Source organism: Chiloscyllium plagiosum, chromosome 3 (assembly GCF_004010195.1).
Source record: "Chiloscyllium plagiosum isolate BGI_BamShark_2017 chromosome 3, ASM401019v2, whole genome shotgun sequence".
Lineage (NCBI taxonomy): Eukaryota > Metazoa > Chordata > Chondrichthyes > Orectolobiformes > Hemiscylliidae > Chiloscyllium > Chiloscyllium plagiosum.
Window position 1 is genome coordinate 134,651,559 of NC_057712.1, and position 22,934 is coordinate 134,674,492.

The 22,934-nt window shown below is 44.3% G+C and overlaps 1 protein-coding gene across 1 annotated transcript in view; it reads right to left on the reverse strand.

Moving 5' to 3' along the window:
* LOC122540190 (dynein axonemal heavy chain 6-like) overlaps positions 1-22,934 on the reverse strand; it is a 472,579-nt gene that overhangs the window by 238,587 nt on the left and 211,058 nt on the right. Inside the window, exons 24-26 of the mRNA XM_043675544.1 lie at positions 19,093-19,167; positions 16,058-16,145; positions 3,108-3,358 (exon numbers count right to left, since the gene is read on the reverse strand). Coding sequence (XP_043531479.1) covers positions 3,108-3,358; positions 16,058-16,145; positions 19,093-19,167 — 414 coding nt within the window. The remainder of the gene's footprint in view (positions 1-3,107; positions 3,359-16,057; positions 16,146-19,092; positions 19,168-22,934) is intronic.

The following is a 22,934-nucleotide window of genomic DNA, read 5'->3' on the forward strand; positions in this document are numbered from 1 at the left end:
GGTTACACAGAAACAGACTAGGCTGAATCTCAGGGTTTTAAGTGTGAGTTGCATTGAATTTTTTGGAGGGTTTTCACCATGAGGCCTTGCCTCACCAAACTCACCTCATTAACAACCTTTCCTGCCTCTCTGGCATTCCTCACATCTGATTCTAGCCCCATTTAATCATGTACTGTAACCAAAATAATTTGCCAGTGCCAAGATATCTGCAGAAACTGAACAACATCCCCGGTGCTAGTGCCATCTTTAAATGCCCATTGTGCCCCTGAGCATGCACTGTCAGTCTGTAGCTGCTCTACATTGTTCCTGACAATAGCCCCAGACATGCTAAACAGGGCAAGTTGACACCATGCCTTGCAGGTAGGGACCTGGACGTCCAGCCGCACAGTGGGGTGCCCTTCTCCTAGGACCAGCAATGAAGGCCATGACACCAGAACTTGTCTGAGTATCGTCCTCAGGTTAGTACAATCTGGAGGAATAGCTAGACTGTAGGAAGAAGGTCAATGACCTTTACTACTCCACCAGCATAAATGCTACCCTCTTCCCTTTCATACCAGACACTTGCTGTGTCTGTGCTATGGAACCTACCTGCCAGCAAGGCTCATACACTATCACTTTCCCTAATGCCTGCAACATCTTCTCTCATTCACAGTTACCCACCCCAATCCTGACTGCACTAACCTTACACACCCTCTGCACTGCCTGCTCAATGCTCAGGATATCTCCCCATCTGCACCAACAGGAACATCAGTTCCACCTGTCATGATTGGAATGGAGGTCAGGCAGAGTTTCCTCATAGAATAAGAGTTCCCTGATCCAATCAGGAAGCCCTGGCTGACAGAAATAAACAGGAGTGTCAGAGGTTTTGTTCACCCTGAGAGCTGGCTCTAAGGTAGCTGGATCAGTGTCAAGGACTCTCCATGTGTAAAGAAAGGGGGACTTGGTGATGGGATACCGGCCTCTGTTAAAGTTATTTCACCACCCACTTCCATCTCCAGTTGAAGCTGCCTGTCTCTCATGCCAGGAGGAAAACAGCTATTAGAAGGGCAGAAAGAGTCAAGTTGGATGGTGACATGTGCACAGTGCTTTGTTTTCTTCTCTCTAATTCTCATGTAAATATTAGAGAATGTGTACCAGTACATTTCAGGAACTGACTGAGGATTAAACACTGTACTATATAGTTGTAATAAAGTAGTGATTATATCACATACTGCCAAATACACCATACACAGAGAATTCAGGAAAACATGAAAAATAAACCAATGTTAGCTTTGACTGCGAAACCATGGAAGAATTGAAAAGACATATTATCTGGCTATAGTTAATGCTCCCTCAATTTAACGTTACTGAAAGTGCCAACATACCTAAAGCATGAGTAACCTGAATTGAGGACTACGACTGCTAAAACATCAGGGAGATTGACATAAAATGTTTGAAAGTGTTCCAGTAATAAAATTAAAATACAACAAAATCAGTCATTATAATTATAATTTGAATCTGATCCTCTAAATACTAAAAAATACACAAATTAACTTCATCCACCTACAGAATCACTTTGAAGCTGTGAAATTTGACTGGTGCAGTAACTAATACTTGACTGGTCAGCAGAGATCAAACATCCCTTTCTCTGGTGATGTTCTTCTGTCAGACGTTGTACAGAGAGCAGTTCTGCCAAATTTTTGACAAGCTTACCACCAGGCAGTGTGGATATCGAAATAGCTTCCATTAAGACGTGGGCTCAGTGGGGTTCCTGACCTTCACCTCTGGGCCCAGAGCTGAATTTGAGCTACAAATCCTCCCTGGATTACCCTGGAGTAGCCAGTAATTAAAGATTAATCTCCAGGACATCAGTGGGAGCAATCAAAGGAAATCCATACAGCTGTTATTAACAATGCTTCTGTTTTTAAACTTTGTACAATCTGTTGTACTGAAGACAGGTTGTGAATGGTCTGTTGTGAATAGAGCATAGAACAATACAGCACAGAACAGGCCCTTTGGCCCTTGATGTTGCGCCAATCTATGGATTAATCTAAACCCATCCCCCTATACTATCCATCATCATCCATATGCTTATCTAAGAATTGTTTGAATCTCCCTAATGTGGCTGAGTTAATTACATTGGCCATGCCCTTACCACTCTCTGAGTAAAGAGCCTTCCTCTGACATCTGTCTTAAATCTATCACCCCTCAACTTGTAGTTATGCCCCCTTGTACAAACTGACGTCATCATCCTAGGAAAAAGACTTTCACTGTCTACCCTATCTAATCATCTTGTATGCCTCTATCAAATCCACTCTTAGCCTTCTTCTTTCCAATGAGAACAGACTGAAGTCTCTCAGCCTTTCCTCATAAGATCTTCCCTCCAGACCAGATTTGATAGTCAAGAGTCATCGAAAGGGTTGATAAAGAGGTTTCTAACTTTGCAATGACTGTGGAAGAATAGGATGCCATGGAGATGAACAAACCTGGTGATCAATGTCAAGAATGTGAGAGTAGAAGAAAACACAGAGAAATCAGAGAAATAGGAGGAAAGCTAGGAATGGAGCTCTGTGAAAATGGCTAACCAATGGTCAGAGAGCAGAGCAGGGTGGACGCTGTGCCAGGGTGGTGTTTGAACATATTGAGGAGAAAGTGAGGGCTGCAGATGCTGGAGATCAGAGCTGAAAATGTGTTGCTGGAACAGCGCAGCAGGTCAGGCAGCATCCAGGGAACAGAAGAATCGACGTTTCGGGCATAAGCCCTTCTTCAGGAATGAACATATTGAGGCTGGATATGTTGATAATCATTGACAAACCTCCAGGGGTAAGTCCTATCAGGGTAAGCCCCACCATCCCAAGCTCCCAAGCTCCATTGTAAGTCGGATCCTGTGTAAAGTTCCTTAGCTGATGATGCTAACCAGTCAATGCATTTTTTTCTCTGGTCCTGCCTGTACCCTGGGTGCACAGGATTTAGCTGTGGTGCTACAGAAACCCACCAGCTGGTATCAAAATTAAATAAATCTCATCTGAATGCCACATACAAATAGGGTCAAAGATTTTAAACGTCTCCCTTCCCTCACCCCAAACATTTGACAGAAACAATACCTGTCATTTGAGGTTAGTTAATACCTGATCCATTCAAAGTCGTCTTCTCTGACGATCTTCTTGGCAATGAGCTCACTCAGCACATCGCGACAGTGCACAATGATGGTCAGGAGAGTCTCGAGCACTGTTTCCTGGAAAGCCCGCAGTGGTGTAGACATGAGCTCTGCCAATACATCCAGCCTACTTATCAGCACCAGACGGGTATTCTGCAATTGGCTGTGCGGTCTGGGTCCATTGAAACACTTCTTACATTTCCGATTGAACATTATCTGACTCTGCACCAACAAACACAAAGAATGGCTACATTCACACTCGAAGATCTTGTATTTCTTGCTTTAAATGCAAAATTAAATGCCACAAAATAAACTAGTGACCCTGGAGACTTTAGAATTGGTCCTATTGTGTGATTTTCTGGAGGCATAGAGGAGGGGTAGTTCAGAAGCAACCTGGTGAATACTCCAAAAAGGAAACTTTGCAGGGATACAGGGAAAGAACAAGGAATAGCACCTACCTGGATAAAAGTTGTCTCAGAGGCATAATGGATGGGCTTCGAGCTAATGGAGGTTTCAATTGCTGGCTAGAGAGGCAGTGAAAGCCCCAGTGCCTCTTCCAGAGGAGGCTCCCTCATACAGATGTCAATCAGGCAATTGCCAGGGCACCACAGGCCTAGAATCAAGACCCAGAAGTCCCCAAACAGTGAGAGTTGGTCACCAATCAGAGGCTGGCATTGATTGGGCTCAGCGGTATCCCAGAAGAGTTTCCCAAAGTGCTGGAATTGCTGAGGAGCCAGGATAAAGGTACGCGATGTTGGACTAAAGTTGGGGTCAGATAGCTGGACGTCAGGTCAGCTGGCTGGCTCCCATCAGGAACTCTCCAGCCCCTAAATCAGTCCCTGCCTTTGACTGAGGGACTCCAGCCCCTCTCTACAACGTGATGATAAGCAATTGGAGGGTCTGGTGACAGGTCTGATTCTATCTGGCAGTGGGACAGTGGGATGAAGTTTTAAATGATCCTTAATCTGCCTCACAAGGATCTCAGTTGACAGTGGAGCATGAGGTTTACCGTGAGCCTTCCCGCCCAGAGCTGAGTTCCAGTAGGATTGGGAAGGTGGGATTTAGGTACACTGCTGACATGCTGCCCTCCCTATCTCCCAGCACACCACCTCCTGGAGTAGAAAATTCCCTTTTACCATGGAATCAATTTCAGGAAAGGTGAAAGGTCCAAATGAATGGCATAAAACTGAAATTGGGTCATTTATTCACAGAATTTGCCAAGTTTTCTTCAAGTGGCCAGTGAGTTATAACTTTTTTTTAACTTTACACAATGAATGGAAAAGCTGTAAAGTCTGAATCAAAGCATGAGGCTCATAAATCATTGTGTGTATGTAAGTGTTTCCATTGTTTCAAACCGACATCCAATAACTCACACAAACATTACTGGCCCACTGGTCTACTTAGTGAAATTCTATAGTAACCTCTCTGATTTTGTCTGGGTGGTTGATACAGATCATAATCAAGGCACTCCAGTTCCACAGACATATAGAGATCAGTGTTGATGAGCCTCTGGCACCACTTTGACATGCCAGTGGTGACAATGCAGCATCTTTCAACACCCAAAACGTTGCTGTCTGAGTAATACAGTCTATTTCAACTCAGCCTAACACATTCAGGCCTGGGTTTGAATTCAATAAAATTTGGATTGACATAGTGCCTCACCTTCCCACTGCTCAGTGGGAATATCACAGGGTAGTCACTCTTCAAGCTTGGAAAATGCTTTCCAATTGCTACCTCCATCCAAGACCCCTTTGTTATATGTTGGCAGCTCCCTGCCCCATCCAAGCCATTTACTACCAATACCCTTATCACAGCCAGGCAAGACCATTAGAAAAGTTCCCTGGCCATCATCCATGTCCACTGACCTCAGTATATCATTAAATCCCATACCAAATCTTGTGTGCCCATTAACAATGTGTGTTGTCACAACACTGACAGGGGCAGAGCACTGATAATCAAGCCCCATTACTCCATGAATCTTCACAAATGTACAAAGCAAAGTTAAGGTCACTATAGTCTCAGAGAACCATAGGGCTGCTTGCTCATTAGAGAAGGAATCGACTGCTGGCATAAACAACCAATTGAATCACTAAATGGTTAACTTGCCTGACTTCTATACTGTCTAGGACAAATGACACATGTCAGGTTTCATCAATAAACAAAAAAGTATATTGATTTGAAACAAATTTATCCTTTAGTAAGTGGAGAGAACAGATTATTAATGACTGCACTGTAAATGTAACCCCCATTCTATTTCAATGCAAACAGATACATTCATTCACAAACAGCCCTGCAGAAATTGGATGGTCAGAAATCACAGGCAAAAAGGAACAAATTCTCACAGAATCATACTGAGCAGAAAAGGCCCTTTGGCCCATCAAGTCTACACCCATACATGAGAAAGGCCTGACATTCAAACCAAACCCATTTCTCAGCACTTGGCCCACAGCCTTGAATATTATGTCAAGTGCTCATCCAGGTACTTTTTAAAGGATGTGAGGCAACTCGCCCCGACCACTCTCCCAGTGCAGGAGTGTGCTGGCAACAACTGTTTCATATCATAGGATTTTAGTTGAGTTCAAAGTCTCAACTACTAAACATTCTCTGTCATAGTTTCGAGAAGGCTGAACTCCCACAGCTAATCCTGTGTTGGATCTCCTCGTCATAGTTTCATAGATTCACCTCCCTTATGGAATCCAACTCTTTTGTCCGTGTTTGAACCCAGGCTGTAATGAGGTCAGGAGCTGAGTGGCCCTGGGGAATCCCAAACTGGGCGTCACTGAGCAGATTATTGCTGAGCAGGTGTCACTGTGGATGACACTTTCCATGATGATCAAGAGTAGACAGATGGGGTGGTAATTGGCTGGGTTGGATTTGTCCTGGTTTTGTGAACAGGACATATGTAGTAATTTTCCACACTGTTGGATATATGCCAGTGTGCAACTGTACTGGGACAGCTTGGCTAGGGGAGTGGCAAGTTCTGGAGCATAAGTTTTCAGTAATGTTGTCGCTGTATCCAGTGTCTCCAACCATTTATTGATATCACATGAAGTGAATGAAATTGGCTGAAGACAGGTATCAGTGATACGAGGGACCACTGGAGGAAGCTGAGATGGATCATCCACTAGGCACTTCTGACTGAAGATTGTTGCGAAAGCTTCAGCCTTATCTTTTGCACTGATGTACCGGGCTCTCCCATCATTGAGGATGGAGATATTTGTAGAACCTCTTCCTCCAGTGACTTATAGAGTCATAGAGATATATAGCACGGAAACAGATCCTTCGCTCTAACTCATCCATGCCAACCAGATATCCTAAATAAATCTAGTCCCATTTGCCAGCACTTGGCCTAAATCCCTCCAAACCCTTCCTATTCATATACCCATCCAGAACTGGCAGTTCACTCTGTACATGTACCATCCTCTGTCTGATACAGTTGCCCCTGAGGTCACTTTTAAATCATTCCCCTCACCCTAAACCAATGCCCTCTAGTTTTGGACTCCCCCACCCCAGGGCACAGATTTTGTCTATTCGCCCTATCATGATTTTATAAACCTCTATAAGGTCACCCTTCAGCCTTTGACACTCCAGGGAAAACAGCCCCGGCTTATTCAATTTCCCTCTTTAGCTCAAGCCCTCCAACCTTGGGAACATCCTTGTAAATTTTTTCTGAACCCTTTCAAGTTTCACAACATCCTTCCTATAGCAGGGAAACCAGAATTGCATGCAGTATTCCAAAAGTGGTCTAACCAATGTCCTGTACAGCTGCAACATGACCTTCCAACTCCTTTACTCAATGCATTACTAATAAAGGCAAGCATACCAAATGCCGTCTTCATCATCCTGTCTACCTGCAACTCCACTTTCAAGGAACTATGAACCTGCACTTTGAGGTCTCTTTGTTCAGCAACACTCCCCAGGACCTTACCATTAAGTGTATAGGTCCTGCCCTGATTTGCCTTTCCAAAATGCAGCACCTCACATTTATCTAAATTAAATTCCATCTGCCACTCCTTGGCTCATTAGCCCATCTGATCAAATCCCGTTGTACTCTGATGTAACCTTCTTCACTGTCCAATACACCTCCAATTTTGGCGTCATCTGCAAACTTACTAACCATACCTCTTATTTCAACATCCAAATCATTTATATAAATGATAAAAAGCAGTGGACCCAGCAAAGTTGTTTAATTGTCCACCATAATTCAGGACTTGATGTGGCCCGACTGCAGAGATTAGATCAGATCTATTGGTTGTGGGATCGCTTAGCTCTGTCTATCACTTGCAGCCGATGCAGTTTGGCATTCAAGTAGTCAGAGAGTAGTAAGGGTATGGAATGCTTTGCCTGCAACGGTAGTAGATTTGCCAACTTTAAGTACATTTAAGTCATCATTGGACAAGCTTATGGACGTACATAGAAGAGTGTAGGTTAGATGGGCTTCAGATTGGTATGACAGGTCGGCGCAACATCAAGGGCCGAAGGGCCTGTACTGCACTGTAATGTTCTATGTTCTATAGTCCTGTTTAGTAGCTTCACCAGATTGACACCTCATTTTCAGGTCTGCCTGGTGCTGCTCCTGGCATGCCGTCCTGCATTCTCCATTGAACCAGGGTTAATCCCCTGGTTTGATGGTAATGCTTGAGTGGGGGATATGCCAGGCCATGAGGTTCCAGACTGTGTCTTATGGATGCCCAGTCTTGAATTGCTAGGTAGAAATAGAGCATAGAAATTAGAACAGTACAGCACAGTACAGGCCCTTTGGCCTTTGATGTTGTGCCAACCTTTTATCCTAATTTAAGATCAGACTAACCTACATACCCTTCATTGTACTATCTTCCATTTACCTATCCAGGAGTTGCTTAAATGTCCCTAAAATATCTGACTCTTCTATCACCACTGGCAGTGCATTCCACACACCCACCATCCTCTGTGTAAAGAACGTATCTCTGACATCTCCCCTATACCTTCCTCCAATCCCTTAAAATTATGGCCCCTTGTGATAGCCATTTCTGCCCTGGTAAAAAGTCTCTGGTTATCCACTATGCCTCTCATCATCTTGTACACCTCTATCAAGTCACCTCTCATCCTTCTTTGCTCCAAGGAGAACAGTCCTAGTTCCCTCAACCGTTCTTCAGAAGACATGCCCTCCAGTCCAGGTAGCAACCTGGTAAATCTGCTCTGCACCCTCAATGACGTTTCCACATCCTTCTGATAATGAGGCGAACCAGAACTGAACACAATATTCGAAGTGTAGTCTAGCCAGGGCTCTATAGAGCTGCAGCATAACCTCGCAGCTCTTAAACTCAATCCCCCTGCTAATGAAAACCAAAACACCATACACCTTCTTAACAACGCTATCAACTTGGGTGGCCACTTTGAGGAATCTGTGGATGTAGATCCCAATCCTCTGTTCCTCCATACTGCCAAGAATCCTGCCTTTAACCCTGTATTCTGTATTCAAATTCGACCTTCCAAAGTGAATCACTTCACACTTTTCCAGGTTGAACTCCATCTGCCACTTATCAGCCCAGCTCTGAATTCTGTCAATGTCCCATTACAACCTACAACAGCCCTCCACACTATCCACAACTGTACCAACCTTCATGTCATCAGCAAACTTACTAACCCACCATTCCTCTTCCTCATCCAAGTATTATAAAAGAGCAGAGGTCCCAGAACAGATCCCTGCGAAGCAGCACTGGTCACCAAGTTCCAGGCTGAATACTTTCCATCTACTACCACCCTCTGTCTTCTATGGGCCAGCCAATTCTGTATCCAGACAGCCAGATTTACCTGCATCCTACATCTTCTTACTTTCTGAATGAGCCTTCCATAGGGAACCTTATCAAATGCCTTGCTAAAATCCATATACACCATATCCACTGCTCTACCTTTATCAACGTGTTTTGTCACATCCTCAAAGAATTCAATTAGGCTTGTGAGGCATGACCTGCCCCTCACAAAGCCATGCTGACGATCTTTAATCAAACTATGGTTTTCCAAATAATCATAAATCCTGTCTCTTAGAATCCTCTCCAATACTTTGCCCACCATAGATGTAAGATTGAATGGTCTGTAATTCCCAGGATTATCCCTATTCCCTTTCTTGAACAAGGGAATAACATTTGCCACCCTCCAATCATCTGGCACTATTCCAGTGGACAGTGAGGACACAGAGATCATTGCCAAAGGCACAGCAATCTCTTCTCTCACTTCCTGTAAAAACTTTGGCTATATCCTGTCTGACCCAGGGGATTTATCTACTCTTGTGTTTTGCATTGTTTTTAGCACATCTCCTTCCTAACATCAACCTATTCAAACATATCAGCCTGTTTCATACTGTCCTCACAAATGACAAATTCCTTCTCACTAGTGAATACTGAAGCAAAGTATTCATTAAGGACTTCCCCTACCTCCTCCGACTCCAGGCACAGGTTCCCTACATTATCCCTGATCGACCCTACCCTCACTCTGGCCATCCTCTTGTTCCTCACATAAGTGTATAATGCTTTTGGGGTTTTCCTTAATCCTACCCACCAAGGCTTTTTCATGCCGCCTTCTAGCTCTCCTAAATCCATTCTTCAGTTCTTTCCTGGCTACCTTGTAACCCTCGAGAGCCATGTCTGATCCTTGCTTCCTCAATCTTAAGTAAGTTTCTTTCTTCTTCTTGACTAGATGTCCCACCTAAACACAAGTAGAAAGCAGGACATAACATCAGCACTTCACTGGATGATGTTACTTAGTATGGTGACGAAACATCTGAGAACTCCAGCTCAGTGAGCAAACTTACATCCAGATGTTCTACATCTCTTGTAATCCAAGGTTCCTTCATCCTACTACCCCTTCCTTGCCTCAGTGGGACAAACCTACCCAGCAGCAAGTGCTTCCTAAACAACTTCCACATTTCTGCTGTGCATTGCCCTGAGAATGTCTGTTCCCAATTTATGCTCCACAGTTCCTGCCTAGTAGTATTGCAACTCCCCCTCCCCCAATTAAATACTTGCCCATACCATTTGCTTGTATCCCTCTCCATGACTATAGTAAAGGTCATGGAGTTGTGATCACTATCACCGAAATGCTCTCCCACTGAGAAATCTGACATCTGTCCTGGCTCATTACCAAGCACCAAATCCAATATGGCCTCCCCTTTATTCTGTCTATCTACATATTGATTCTGGATCAGTGGTGCTGGAAGAGCACAGCAATTCAGGCAGCATCCGAGGACAGGCAAAATCGACGTTTCGGGCAAAAGCCCTTATTCCTGATGAAAAATGGTATGGGCAAGTATTTAATTGGGGGAGGGGGAGTTGCAATACTACTAGGCAGGAACTGTGGAGCATAAATTGGGAACAGACATTCTCAGGGCAATGCACAGCAGAAATGTGGAAGTTGTTTAGGAAGCACTTGCTGCTGGGTAGGTTTGTCCCACTGAGGCAAGGAAGGGGTAGTAGGATGAAGGAACCTTGCTTTTATTCCTGATGAAGGGCTTTTGCCCGAAACGTCGATTTTGCCTGTCCTCGGATGCTGCCTGAATTGCTGTGCTCTTCCAGCACCACTGATCCAGAATCTGGTTTCCAGCATCTGCAGTCATTGTTTTTACCTCTATCTACATATTGAGTCAGGAATTCCTCCTGGACACACCTGACAAATCTGCTCCATCCAAACTATTTGCACTAAGGAGATCTGTTTGAAGTCTGTCCCATTTAGTATGGCGATAGTGCCACATAACCCGATGGAGGGTATTCTCAATATTCAGGTGGGACTTCGTCTCCACAAGAACTATATGACCATAAGACACAGAATTTATAGCAAAATATTACTGTAATGATATATTGAACAAACCTGGATTGTCATGGACACATGTCTGCAGCTGGCAGATTGGTATGGATGAGGACAGGTATATTTTTCCCTTTTGTTGGTTACCTCGACCCAGTCGAGCAGCTATGTCCTTTTGGACCCGATCAGCTCAATCAGTAGTGCTGCTGCTGAGCACCCTTGGTAGTGGACATTGAAATCCCCCACCCAGAGTACATTTTATGCACTTGCTACCTTCATTGTTTCCCACAAGTTAAAATGGAGGAGTACGGATCCATAAGCCGAGGGAGGATGGTACGTGGTAATCAGCAGAAAGTTTCCTTGCCCATGTTTAACCTGAAGTCATGGGACTTCATGAGGTCCAGAGTGAATATTGAGGACTCCCAGGGCAACTCCCTCCCAACTGCATCCCACTGTGCTGGTACCTCTGCTGGGCCAAGAGTAGTTTGTAAGTCGAGTGTTATAACGATGGAAATTGGAAATGATTGGGAATACTGAATGACTCATCACAGTACCTTAACCCCTCTCAGTCTTGCATGCACCATTCCCTCTGTCAGAGGGGTCTGAAAGTCTACAGCACAATCTCACCTTCTTGGCATGGGAATATAGCTATTTAAAATTAACAATCTGTACCAATTTAGAGCAAATCAGTGGAATGTATATATTTCTAGTTTTAAGTAATGTTGCTTGAATATGTTATGTGCCAATAATATTCATATCTTTCACATTGAATATTTGCTTTCCAGAAATAGTTCCAAAATCCAATAAGCAGCTTAAATTATTTTACTTGTCAAACCACCTTAATGTATCCCACATTATCTGGTCGGAACTTTATTTGCTATCTGGGTTGTCGACTGAAGTTAAGCAATGATTGAAATATTTTTATTGGTCTTTTCCTCATTGTGCTTTACAGAAGTTTGATTTATTTTTGAACGGGAACTGGGTTAGATGGTATCAGAAAGCTATCCTTTCACCCCTGGGATTCTTCTCAAAATGAGTTTAGAAAGGTGAAGATGGATGCTGGCAAAAAGTGTTGAATCAAGTTAGCTTTGGTGATTTTTCTGACACCATTTAGTGGGAGGGAAATAGATGCTGACGTTCTGAGACAGTAGAGGCTATATTTCTACTGGTCAATGTTGAGAAATATTTAGAAACTAATGTCAGGAGCAGGAACATCTTCACCAGAAAACAAACTTCAGATAATTGTCATTTTATTTTTAATGAAACTAGTTCTCACAATTTGGAATGTACTATCTGAAAGGCTGATGTAAGTAAATTCATTAATCATTTCAAAGGTGAATTGGATCAACACACAAAGGAGAAAAATACTGAGAGCTACAGACAAAGGGCAGAGGAGTGGAACTATTTTTTCTTTTCAGAGAGCCAGAACAGAGTTGATGAGCTGAACAGCCTAACCTGACATTACTCCAGTAAAATTGTGGTAAGTCTACAAACAAAACAGACATTGGGATGGACTGAAGCCTAGCTTTCCCTTCAGATTATCTTCATCTGCTCCAAATAAAGTGAATTGCACAGAGGGAGAGAAATCAGCACCAGGGAAAGCCTGATTTGGTGATTCTTTGTTGGAATGTTGCTTCCATGTTGCGATATTAAGTTAGCCCAAGTCTCCATTCAATCTCAGAATTAATGTGCTTAATGTGGGTATAAATCAACACAAACAACCAGCAACCATGGAAAGTATGGATGTAAGTTAGCTCGCTGAGCTGGAAGGTTTGTTTTCAGACCTTTTGTCACCATGACTGGGTAACATCATCAATGAGAGTCTCCACTGAAGCGCTGGTGGTATGTCCTGCCTCTCTATTTATAAGTCTTGGTTTCTTAAGGTGGGTGATGTCATTTCCGGTTCTTTTTTCCAAGGTAATGTAGATGAGATCTAAATCAATGCCTTTATTGATGGAGTTCTGGTGAGAATGCCAGGCCTCCAGGAATTCTCGTGCGAGTCTTTGTTTCAAATGGAAAGTGTCAAACCCAGACTGGATATTTCTTCTTTAACTCAGCTTAATATGAGTTTATTCATGCATGGAGGACATGGGGAACTGCAATCATGATTTTTATTTGATTTGATTTGATTTGAATTATTATTGTCACATGTACCGAGATACAGTGAAAAACATTGTTTAAGTTCCAACCAGACAAATCACACCTTACAGGGTAATAGAACAGATTGCAGAATATGGTGTTACACCTACAGAGAAGGTGCAGAGAAAGACCAACTCTAATATCTGAAAGGTCTGTTCACAAGTCTGATAACAGCAGGGAAGAAGCTGTTCTTAAATCTGTTGGACGTGTTTTCAAACTGTTTTATCTTCTGCTCAATGGAAGAGAGTATAATTGGGGTGGGAGGGGTCTTTGATTACGTTGGTTGCTTTCCCGAGACAGTGGGAAGTTCCTTTGGTTTACTGACATTGAGGGTGAGACTGTTGTCTTTACACCATGTCACTAAGCTCTCTATCTCTTTCCTGTATTCTGTCCCGTTGTTGTTTGAGATCCAAATCCTAAGGTGATGTCATCAGCAAGTTTGTAAATGAAGTTAGAGTGGAATTTGGCCACGCAGTCATGAGTGTGTAAGGGGCTGAGTATACAGAGCACTGATGTCTGTGGGTCTGGAATGTGAGGATCCAGTTGCAAAGGGGAAAACAAAGGCCTGGGGGTCTGAGTTTGGAGATGAGTTTGATTGGAATTATGGTGATCAAAACAGAGCGAAAGTCAATAAATAGGAGTTTGATGTAGGTGCCCTTGTTACCCAGATGTTCCAGGGATGAGTGTAGGGACAGGGAGATGGTATCTAGAATGGATCCATTATGACAGTAGGGCTTTCAAAACTGTATTACCTCAAAACTGCATTACTTTTTCAGTAGGACAATAGGGCTCCTGATGAAGGACTCTTGCCCGAAACATCGATTCCCCTGCTCCTCAGGTGCTGCCTGACCTACTGTGCTTTTCCAGCATCACACTCTCGACTATTATGACAGCAGGTAAATTGTCGTGGATCAAGGCAGTCTGGAAGGCTGGGGTTGATGTGTGCAGTAACAGTTGAAATCCAGTAATATCAAATCAATGTCAGTCAGCCCATTAAGACCAGGCTACATATGTTTTTTTTACAAATGTCATTCCCCCACCCCTCTTCATTTCACCCTGGCAGCATATCCTTCCAGACATTTCTCCTTCTGTGTGTATCTAGCTTCCCCATCATTGTTGGGAAGATGGTGGCAAAGTGGTAATGTCATGCATAGTAATCAAGAGATCCTCTTAATTGTCGAGGGAGTGGGTTCCATGTCTCAGTATGACACCTGGTTGGATTTACATTTTAAAGGAAATTTCGGAATTGAATATAACTCGTGATAACAGAGACCATGAAACTACCTTTCCTAATGTCTTGCTGCCCTTACCTGGTCTGGGCTACATGTGACTCGAGAACAACAGCAATCTGGGTGACTCTTACTTTGAAATGGCCCTGAACGTCATTCAGTTTAAGAGCACTTAATGATTGATAAAAATGCTGGCTTTGATGATGACATTTACATTCCAACAAAATCTACATAAAAATTGGTCTCCGTGAAATTTACCTCAAAACTGTGTTACTTTTTCAGTAACATACTGGCTTAAAAAAATAGTCAAAGTAACAAAAGACCAATTAGGTCTCAGTGAGGAGATATCTTACAAAATACAAAAACAATTGCACTTTTTGTTGCAACTACACCTCCTCCCTTAACAAATAAAGCTGGAGTATTTATTTTATAGTGACTCCGAACTTATTGTTGGTTCAGTCAATGCTGTTCATTGTAATGTCGTTTATAAAAGAGGGAACATATAACCTTTTAATGTCATTGTATTTGCTGCAACATGTTGTTGTCAGAGAGTTCCTGTACTGTGGCAGCACAACCAAGACTGAAGATCTGAGGCTTAGAGTCATAGAGAAGTACAGCATGGAAACAGACCCTTCGCTCCATGTCGACCAGATATCCCAAACTAATCTAGTCCCACCTGCCAGCACTTGGCCCATATCCCTCCAAACCCTTCCTATTCATATACCCATCCAAATGCCTTTTAATGCTGTAATTGTATCAGCCTGCACCACATGCTCTGGCAACTCATTCCATACACGCACCACGCTCTAAGCCACTTTTGGAATATTCTGTCCAATTCTGGTCTCCTTACTTTCAGAAGGATCTTGTGAAACGTGAAAGGGTTCAGAAATGATTTACAAGGATGTTGCCAGGGTTGGAGGGTTTGAGCTATACGGAGAGGCTGAAGAGCCTGTCTTGGCTGGAAAGCTCTTAAGGCACCTGTGGATGGCAACCCCAATTCACCCAGTTTCAGACATGGCTCAGCATCCATCAGAGCTGGTTCCAATACCTTTCATTATGCATGAGACGGGACTGCTGATTCGTTAGCAAGTGGACTCTGATTGGTAGAGTTGCCATGGATAATGCCATTATTCATACTGACTGACATTTAACTGCCAAGCTTTTTTTAAGTTTGAAGCAGGGGTGATTGCCTGAGAACTGCCCTGAGAAATTAAAGAATGAACATGTCAGTCAATGTGCCTGTTTCAACTTAACAAACTAGTTAGCAGCCATATAATTAGATGGCAGCCAGTGACATGGAGCTGCTAATTGACTGAAGTGACTCACCCTTAATGTGCTCATTACATGACCAAATTCCTCTGGTCTTTGGAAAAAGCTTTAAGTGTATATTTTCTCAGCCCTAACTTCAATCTGGTAAAAATCTGACTGACGGTTAACATCTCAATGTGCTAAGAATCAAACTTATGACATCATATGCAGAAAAAAGGCTTAGCTAAATCTGCCTCTAATCTAAATCTCCTCAACATCCTGTTTTTGCCTAAATATCTTTATCCCAATATAATCCTGATGGATTTTTGTCAACATTATAAGAAATTCTACAACTTCAGCCAATTGTTCCTACATGACTCTGATCTCTGACAGTATTGAACTTGGTGCTGCCTTTATTCAACTGAAACAAAAATCACATGAATTTACTCCGTAATTATTCTTCACTTGACTGAAAGTCTAAAGTTAGGGAAGGAGTTCCCTGGAAAGAACAATGGAAGGCCTTGCTTACCACAGTGACAACAACCTGTCCTGGATGACACAGCACCCACTCTTTGAATTGTGTTATCTTCCAGTCCTGTATTCCCATCCGGAGATGCCTAGATTAACGTTTAAAGAGGAATATCAGTACCTCTGACCCAGGAGTTGTGGACAGAACACATCCTGAACACTGACACAATACAGACTATTCTAGCAGAATTATTAATGTGTGAATTGCCCTGGGAGATTTGATTGAGAGCACGATGGACACATGAACCAATTCCCACGGAAAATGTTGATTTTTTTTTGTTTGCATGTAATGGACATTAAAGAACTATAATGGCAACAATGAGGAGAGGTGACATAAACAAAATACCACAATTTCAAGAAAGCAGAGAGACTGGGCCTTTATGAATAGTAGCCCACATGCTTGATCACATTTTCAAAAACTTTGAATAAATTTGGTAGGCAGGACCTCCCTCTGCCAAAACCATGCTGACTATCATTAATTAACCCCTGCCTTTCCAAGTGGGTATTAGTTTGGTCCTTCAGAAGTTTCTCCAATAGTTTCCCTACTAATGATGTGAGACTCAATGTAATTTCTGTAATTTCCTGGAACATCTCTACTAACCTCTTAAAGAGTGGAACCACATGAGCTATCCTGCAGTCCTCTTGCACTTCCCTGGGGCCCATACCCACATTCTCCTTTTCCAGAATGAAGACCAAAGAGAAGTATTCATTCTAAACACTTCCAACATCCTGTGGCTTCACACACAGGTTGCCTTGTTGGTCCTGAATGGAGCCTACTCTTTCCCTGGTTAACCTCTTTCTTTTAATATATCACTGTCCATGGCTATGGTAAAGGTGAGGCAGTTGTGGTCACTGTCACTGAAATGCTCTCCCATCGAGAGATCTCCTAAGGAGTGTTGCAGGTTCATAGTTTCTTGAAGGTAGAGTCGCAGGTAGATAGGATAATGAAGAAGGCGTTTGGTATGCTTTCCTTTATTGAGTACAGGAGTTGGGAGGTCATGTTGCAGCTATACGGGACATTGGTTAGGCCACTTTTGGAATATTGCGTGCAATTCTTGTCTCCTCCCTATCGGAAAGATAGTGTGAAACTTACGTCACAAAGCTGGTCCCTTTTTTCTAAAAGCTGTTCCTTTTCTCAAGGATAAGGTGTCCTTGGTTTTTTCCAGTGGGGTCGTAAATGGGTCGGTCTCTGATTAGACTAGTTTGGTACAGAGATGAAAAGGATTTTGAGAGGCCTTTTGCTTATTTGTGAACAGATTAGACTTCAGGCCAATGTGGTCATGTTTCAGAAGTGACCTGTGTAATGAAAGGGGAGTGGTCAGCTCTCTCGCTGAGCACAGCAGGTCAGGCAGCATCCGAGGAGCAGGAAAATGGACATTTCGGGCAAAAGCCCTTCATCAGGAATGAGGCTGGGAGCCTTGGGGTGGAGAGATAAATGGGAGGGGGTATGGCTGGGAAGAAGTTAGCTGAGAGTGCAATAGGTGGATGGAGGTGGGGTAAAGGTGATCGGTCAGAGGGGAAGCTGGAGCAGATAGATGGGAAGCAGGATGGACAGGTAGGACAGGTCATGAGGGTGGTGCTGAGCTGGAAGGTTAAAATTGGGATAAGGTGGGGGAAGGAGAAATGAAGAAACTGGAGGTAAAAATATATTTAAGAGAAAGGAGTTGAAAATATGATTCGGAGATGCCGGTGTTGGAATGGGGTGTACAAAGTTAAAAATCACACAACACCAGGTTATAGTCCAACAGGTTTAATTGGAAGCACACTAGCTTTCGGAGCGACGCTCCTTCATCAGGTGATGGAGTGTCGCTCCGAAAGCTAATGTGCTTCCAATTAAACCTGTTGGACTATAACCTGGTGTTGTGTGATTTTTAAGAGTTGGAAATAGTTTTTGTTTAATGTTCTCTTTTGGACTTAAAGAATAAATTTGTTAATTTTTTCTTTAAATAGTGATATTTGGGATAGTTCTTTGCCACTCATATTTTATCCGATTATGTGCGAGGTGAGCTTCTCTGTGTCTGGTTTAAATTAGCAGAAGGGTTTATCCCGTGTCGTAACATGTGGAATTCCTGCAAGATGGGGGAAGCACATCAACAGTAACTTATAAAACAGAATTGAAGAAATACTTGAAGCTTCAAAGTTTGCTGAACTCTGGGGAAAGAATAGGGGAGCAAGACAGGTTTTTCCAAGATTACATCAATAGTCATTTAACCAAGGTTTTTAACAACTGAACAGTGTGTTAGCATGTGCACAATTTCCATATACTGTCAGTAAACTCCTTTACTCCTGACAAAGCTGCTTCTTCTATATTGGCCCATCAATAGTGACATCAACAATATCAATATTAGCAGCACGGTGGCTCAGCGGTTAGCACTGCTGCCTTACAGCAGTAGGGACCCAAATTCAATCCTAACCTTGGGCGATTGTCTGTTTGGAGTTTGCACATTCTCCCCGTGTCTGTGCAGGTGCCCTGGCTTCCTCCCACTGTCCAAAGATGTGCAGGTTCACAGAGATTGGAGTGGGGTCGAGGAAGAGGATCTGGATGGAATGCTCGTCAGAGGGTTGGTGCAGACCTGATGGGTCGAATGGCCTCTGTCTTCTCTGTAGGGATTCTATGATCTTACAGCCCTCAGTCTATGTTCCGTATCAGAAGAAATTCACAGCTCTTTCATCCTTCCCTAATCTTTGGCATTGTCTTTATTCTAATCACTGAGTAACAGTCTGGCTACTGAGTAACAAGGGACATTCTCACTGAACAATGCTTATGTCTCCTGATCATTCCCTTCTTCAACTATTTCTTAATCAAGTTGTTATACACTTTTTCCAGGCAGAAAAGATTTCCTCTTTAAAGGGTTTTGGTCACTTCTAAGTGTCATGAACTCGTATTAAATTCGAGCTAATGAATCCCACTGGTTGTAATCACAAAATGGTGCTAATGGCACCATGGATATTTTATGCCAAGCTAATTCATGCAGTCCATTAATGCGCGTGCCTCATGCCCTAGTTTCAGTTGTAACTCAATTTATAAGCACTTACTTTTTCACAGACTCAAACATGGAACTTTCCACATTTCCCAGCCATTGTTCAATGGGTCCCCTAATCCGAACATTCCTGCACAAAACAAGTTTAATAATGTTGTCAGAACACAAGAATCTGTGATGACGCTTCTTTGTGTATTGTATAATGTGGGATATTAAGTTCTAAAGTAGAGAAATAATCTGTAGCTTTAAGTTTGAAGCAAAAACAGAAATTGCTGGAAAAACACATCAGGTCTGGCAGCATCTATGGAGAGAATGCAAAGTTAACATTCTGGGTCCAGTGTCCCTTCTTCAGAATTGACTGTATCTGGGAAAAGGTTGGTGTGCATGCTGTAGATGGGTGGAGAAGGGGGAAGGAGTAAACAATCGGTAGAGATGGACCCCAGAGAGACTCCATGACTCCACAACAGTTGGGCAGATAAAGGAGTGGGTAAAGGTTAGCCTGGGAGAATGAGTAGCTACTTATAGGAACATTAATGGCTGACAATGGGTTGTTTGTTGCAGAGGTTCACGTGATGACAGGCTTTGTATGGGAATTGGGGGTTGGACATGGAAGAAGGTGTTCAGGCCCTGAAATTATTGAACTCGATATTGAGTTCAGAAGACTGCAGAGTCCCCAAGTGGAAATGGTGTTGTTCTTCCAATTTATGTTGAACTTCGCTGGAGCACTGCAGCAAGCTTGAGACACAGATGTTGGCCAGGGAACAGGGTGGTGTGTTAAATTGAGAAGAAACTGGAAGCTCAGGGTTATTTTTGCAGACAGAACACAGGTGTTCTGAAAAGTGGTCACCCATTTGGTGTTTCATTTCCCCAATGTAGAGGAGACCACATTGTGAGCAGTGAATGCAGTGGACTAGGTTGGGTGAAGTGCAGGTAAATCACTGCTTCACCTGGAATGTGTGCTTGGGGCTTTGGATAGTGAGGAGGAAGGACGTAAATGGGCAGGTGTTACACCTTCAGTGCTTGCAGAGGAAGGTGCCAGGGAGTTATGGGGTGGTTGTTGGGAATGGAGGAGGAGTGACCAGAATGTCCCGGAGGGAATGGCTCCTGTAGAAAACTGACAAGGGAAAGGAGGGGAACATTTGTCTGCTGGTGGCATCCTACTGATGGAAATGGCAGCTAATGATCCTTTGGATGTGGATGCTGGTGGGATGATAGGTGTGGACAAGGGTATCACTATCACTGTTGTGGGAGGGGAGAGAGGGGAGGTTTGTCACCGCTATATCCAATCACTGGGAGGAGGTTGATCATCATTGTATCCAATCACTGGGAGGAGGTTTGTCACCGTTACATCCAATCACACGGAGGAGGTTTGGTCACCGTTGTATCCAATCACTGGGAGGAGGCTTGGTCACCGCTGTATCCAATCACTGGGAGGAGGTTGGTCACTGCTGTATCCAATCACTGAGAGGAGATTGGTCACCACTATATCCAGTAACTGGGGGGCGGCTTGGTCACCGCTGTATCCAATCGCTGGGAGGAGCTTTGGTCACCGCTGTATCCAATCACTGGGAGGAGCTTTGGTCACCGCTGTATCCAATCACTGGGAGGAGGTTGATCACCGCTGTATCCAATCTCTGGGAGGAGGTTGGTCACCGCTGTTTCCAATCACTGGGAGGAGGTTTGGTAACCGCTGTATCCAATCACAGGGAGGAGGTTGGTCACCGCTGTATCCAATCTCTGGGAGGAGGTTTGGTCACCGCTGTATCCAATCTCTGGGAGGAGGTATGGTCACCACTGTATCCAATCTCTGGGAGGAGGTTTGGTCACCACTGTATCCAATCACTGGGAGGAGTTTGGTCACCGCTGTATCCAATCACTGGGAGGAGGATTGGTCACCGCTGTATCCAATCACAGGGAGGAGGTTTGGTCACCGCTGTATCCAATCACTGGGAGGAGGTTTGGTCACCACTGTATCCAATCACTGGGAGTAGGTTGGTCACCACTGTATCCAATCACTGGGAGGAGGTTGGTCACCGTTGTATCCAATCACTGGGAGTAGGTTTGGTCACCGCTGTATCCAATCACTGGGAGGAGGTTTGGTCACCACTGTATCCAATCACTGGGAGGAGTTTGGTCACCACTGTATCCAATCACTGGGAGGAGGTTGGTCATCGTTGTATCCAATCACTGGGAGGAGGTTGGTCACCGCTGTATCCAACCACTGGGAGGAGGTTTGGTCACCGCTGTATCCAATCACTGGGAGGAGGTTTGGTCACCGCTGTGTCCAATCAATGGGAGGAGGTTGGTCACCGTTGTATCCAATCACTGGGAGGAGGTTGGTCACCGGTGTATCCAATCGCTGAGAGGAGGTTGGTCACTGCTGTATCCAATCACTGGGAGGAGGTTGGTCACCGTTGTATCCAAACGCTGGGAAGTGTTTGGTCACCACTGTATCCAATCACTGGGAGGAGGTTGTTCACCGCTGTATCCAATCACTGGGAGGAGGTTGGTCACCGCTGTATCCAATCACTGGAAGGAGGTAGGTCACCGCTGTATCCAATCATTGGGAGGAGCTTTGGTCACCGCTGTATCCAATCACTGGGAGGAGCTTTGGTCACCACTGTATCCAATCACAGGGAGGAGGTTGGTCACCGGTGTATCCAATCGCTGAGAGGAGGTTGGTCACCACTGTATCCAATCACTGGGAGGAGCTTTGGTCACCGCTGTATCCATTCACTGGGAGGAGCTTTGGTCACCGCTGTATCCAATCGCTGAGAGGAGGTTGGTCACCGGTGTGTCCAATCTCTGGGAGGAGGTTGGTCACCACTGTATCCAATCTCTGGGAGGAGGTTGGTCACCACTGTATCCAATCACAGGGAGGAGGTTGGTCACTGGTGTATCCAATCGCTGAGCGGAGGTTGGTCACTGCTGTATCCAATCACTGGAAGGAGGTAGGTCACTGCTGTATCCAATCACTGGGAGGAGCTTTGGTCACCGCTGTATCCAATCACTGGGAGGAGGTTTGGTCACCGCTGTATCCAATCGCTGAGAGGAGGTTGGTCACCGCTGTATCCAGTCACTGGAAGGAGGTAGGTCACTGCTGTATCCAATCACTGGGAGGAGCTTTGGTCACCGCTGTATCCAATCACTGGAAGGAGGTAGGTCACGGCTGTATCCAATCACTGGGAGGAGCTTTGGTCACCGCTGTATCCAATCTCTGGGAGGAGGTTTGGTCACCACTGTATCCAATCACTGGGAGGAGTTTGGTCACCGCTGTATCCAATCGCTAAGAGGAGGTTGGTCACCGCTGTATGCAATCACTGGGAGGAGGTTTTGTCACCGCTGTATCCAATCACTGGGAGGAGGTTGGTAACCACTGTATCCAATCACTGGGAGGAGCTTTGTTCACCACTGTATCCAATCACTGAGAGGAGGTTGGTCACCGCTGTATCCAATCTCTGGGAGGAGGTTGGTCACCACTGTATCCAATCGCTGAGAGGACGTTGGTCACCGGTGTATCCAATCACTGGAAGGAGGTCGGTCACCGCTGTATCCAATCACTGGGTGGAGCTTTGTTCACCGCTGTATCCAATCACTGGGAGGAGCCTTGGTCACCGGTGTATCCAATCACTGGGAGGAGGTTGGTCACCACTGTATCCAATCTCTGGGAGGAGGGGTGGAGCTTTGTTCACCGCTGTATCCAATCACTGGGAGGAGCTTTGGTCACCGGTGTATCCAATCGCTGGGAGGAGGTTGGTCACCACTGTATCCAATCTCTGGGAGGAGGTTGGTCACCACTGTATCCAATCGCTGAGAGGACGTTGGTCACCGGTGTATCCAATCGCTGAGAGGAGGTTGGTCACCGCTGTATCCAATCACTGGAAGGAGGTAGGTCAC